Raw genomic sequence first — 3,013 nt, 5'->3', positions numbered from 1 at the left:
AGGTGCTGTGCACCAGGCAATGGGACAGCCATGTGCTTCCTTGGTCACCAGGGACATGCCACCAGCCAGGTAAGGGGACAGAAGCATCCTGGTCCCCATCCTCCACAAGGCAGCTCAACGGATGAAACGCTAGAGTCCCCCAGACTCATGGAGCATCGCTCTGCTGGGTGCAGGGCAGGAAGCAGCCCGGCTCCCCATCACGCCTGCTGCCCTGCCTGAGGAGGGCCAGGAAGGAGGATGGACAGATGGACAGGCGGGCACCTCTCACCTTGGCACTCGAACTTCTTGGCAGGGGTGGTGAGCAGCAGCTTGCCTTCCATGTCGGGGGGCCCAGCACAGCGGGCGATGCCTGGTTCCTTGTACCCTGTCTTGACCCAGCTGGAGAGCCAGCGCAGGTTGCAGCTGCAGTACAGGGGGTTGGCCCCGATGGCTCTGCAGGGGGAGGGAGGGTAAAACTGCACCCGCTGCCCCATGGGTGGGAACCGAGCTCGGAGACCTTGGGACTGGACACAACTCTGTCACTTGGCTGAGCTGCCACGCGACAGGGGGACCCAGTGCTCCTCCATTTCTGGACCCACCAGAGGTGCTGCCCGCACTGGGAGGACGAGGGCACACAGCCCCACACCGCTGCCCAGTTAGACCACCCTGCTGCCAGCCCCACAGTCCACGCGGTGCCCTACGGCTCTGTGCTAGCCATCTCCTCTGCTGCCCACACAGAATTCCTCGGGAGTCCCTCTCCAGCACTCAGGCGAAGCTGTCCGGGCCCAGCGCAAACAGGGCAAAAAATTGTGCAGAAACAACCGGACCGTTGCACGGGAGCTGCGGGGCCAGCCTGGGCTCTGCCGGACACAGGAGCGGGCTGCTGGGGACAAGCAGTGGGTCACGGCCGGAGCTTGTGGGGATAGCACTTGAGAGCAAGAAATTGCTCCAAGAGAGGAGGAGGAGGAGGGAGGGTTGCTCTGCTCCACAGCAGAGCAGGGCAGGGAGCGGCAGATGCCGTGGGAGGCCGAGGGGTTTGATGCCTCTTTGCATCCTCCTTCACTGCAAGGGTCAGCGGTGACGGAGGGCCGGTGCGACCGACACCTGTGACGAAGGAAGGAGAAAGCAGCCCGGAAGGCAAGCGGTAGGGACAGCAGATCTGCTGGGGCTGACCTGGTCCTACAGCACCGACAGCGCCGGCTGGTGACACGGCTCAGCCCTGTGGGAGCTGGCAGTGCCGGCTGGCAGCAGCAAAGATGGCACCATGCTGCGGCAAGAGAAACCGGTGAAGGGCCGGGGAAGACCGGACCAAGCAGTTTAACTGCTGCTCCCAAAAAATACAGGGAGGCCAGGGTCGGTAATCAAGATGCTCTCTGCAGGCTGGAAGAGCAGCCTGAGGATGCCAGGAGCAGGACTGGCCAGTGGCAGGGATGGGTGGGAACAGCTTCCCAGGGACAGGGAAGGGACCCGAAAGTCACTGTGAGCCAAACTGAACCCCCACACCAGGGGGTGGGTACGGGGCTGTGCTCCTGGAGTTCCCTCAAAGAGGGACTGAAACACTGGCACTGGCAGGAGGATGCTTGATGACAGATTTGAGGGGCTGCTGCAGAGAAGTGCCTGACAGGAGGCTAATGACATGCTGGCATGGTCAGAGCAGCCCCTGCCAACCCACACCCGTGCTGGCACCTTGCATGGCTTGACCTGCATGTTAGGGGACCCTGGGAACCCAGTGAGGTGGGGGAGACCCCACACCACCTCCAGCAAGGACCATAGGGCCACCCCAGCAGCACTGGGAGGCTCAGCTGCACGCCTGGACCTGGGGGCTGAGCGAGGGGAGGGCAGTCACGGCATGGCGATGCCTCACAAAGCCTGCCCCAGGTACAGACCCAGAGAAGAGGGGAGGAAGCAGCTCAGCCCCCAGAGAAGCTGGGCTCAGCCCTGTGGTTTTTAAAGGTCTCCCGAGCTGCGTCCAGCGCTGCACCCTGTGGAGTGGGATGTACTCACAGGTGGGACAGGGAAGTGACGTCTGCGAAGATGCCCTCAGGGAGGCTGGAGATGTCATTGCCATGGAGAGACCTGCAGAAAACAGAGGGTCTTGAGATCCCCATGGCTTCAGGGTGGGCAGCAAGGACCACGGCCAGTTGGGCTGCTCCCACCCCACGGGTCCAGGCGTGGGTGGCAGAGCCAGACCCCACTGTTGCAAATGCACCATCTGCTCCGAGAGGCTGATGGATCTCCCCTGGCTCCTCCTGCAGCCTGTACCCTGCCCGCAGCTGGCTCCAAGCGGACACAGGGGACACAGCCAGCAGCAGAGAATGGGCCAAGCAGGGCTGTGAGCAGGGCTATGGGCAGGTACTTACAGCAGCCGCAGGGAGCGGAGGCCCTCGAAGGCCAGCGGAGGGATGCACTGCAGGGAGTTGTAGCTGAGGATCCTACGGAAGGGAAGGAGGAGGCAACACAGCGCCGGGGGCATACCTGTGTGAAGCCCACCCTGGGCTGCACGCTCCCCCTGCGTGAGCTCCAGCTCAAACCACAGCTTCACCCAGGTGGAGGGGGGAGACCCCCGTGTCCCCAGCGCCCCCCAATCTTTGGGGTCTCCTAGGAACAGCCCCCCGCAGCTCGGCTGGGCTGCAGCCTGGTGTGGCATGCCGCAGGGACGGCACTTACAGGGTGGTGAGCTGGCTCATGTTAGTGAAGGAGGAGTTGCTCAGGGAGCTGATCTTGTTGTTGCTCAGATCACTGGAAAACAGAAACCCAAGGGCTTGAGCCAGCGGGGCCCTGTCTCCCCTCACTGCTCCCCCTCCTGCTCAGCGGCACTGGGGCACAAACAGCAGCACAGCACAGCCTGCAAGGGAGCAGCAGGGCTGTCACACAGGGTGATGCCACTGTCCCCCCAGTGCCCCGTGCTGAGCGCTAGCAGAGGCTGTGAGCACCCAGGGGCTGAGCATCGCTGCCAGCCAGCTGTGTCCCGGTGCCGAGAGGGGACACAGAAGGCTGTTGGGGGTCTCTGCACACCATCAGGCCCCTCCCCAGG

At 63.4% G+C, this 3,013-nt stretch overlaps 1 protein-coding gene across 1 annotated transcript in view; it reads right to left on the bottom strand.

Moving 5' to 3' along the window:
* The window catches only part of SLIT1 (slit homolog 1 (Drosophila)), a gene marked incomplete at both ends in the record, with an annotated part of 11,389 nt that overhangs the window by 517 nt on the left and 7,859 nt on the right, over positions 1 to 3,013 (bottom strand). The window contains 4 exon segments of the mRNA XM_010288958.1: positions 269 to 432; positions 1,984 to 2,055; positions 2,340 to 2,411; positions 2,647 to 2,718. Coding sequence (XP_010287260.1) covers positions 269 to 432; positions 1,984 to 2,055; positions 2,340 to 2,411; positions 2,647 to 2,718 — 380 coding nt within the window.

The sequence above is a fragment of the Phaethon lepturus genome, unplaced genomic scaffold (assembly GCF_000687285.1).
Source record: "Phaethon lepturus isolate BGI_N335 unplaced genomic scaffold, ASM68728v1 scaffold26810, whole genome shotgun sequence".
Classification (NCBI taxonomy): domain Eukaryota; kingdom Metazoa; phylum Chordata; class Aves; order Phaethontiformes; family Phaethontidae; genus Phaethon; species Phaethon lepturus.
This window is presented reverse-complemented; position numbering and strand designations above follow the sequence as displayed.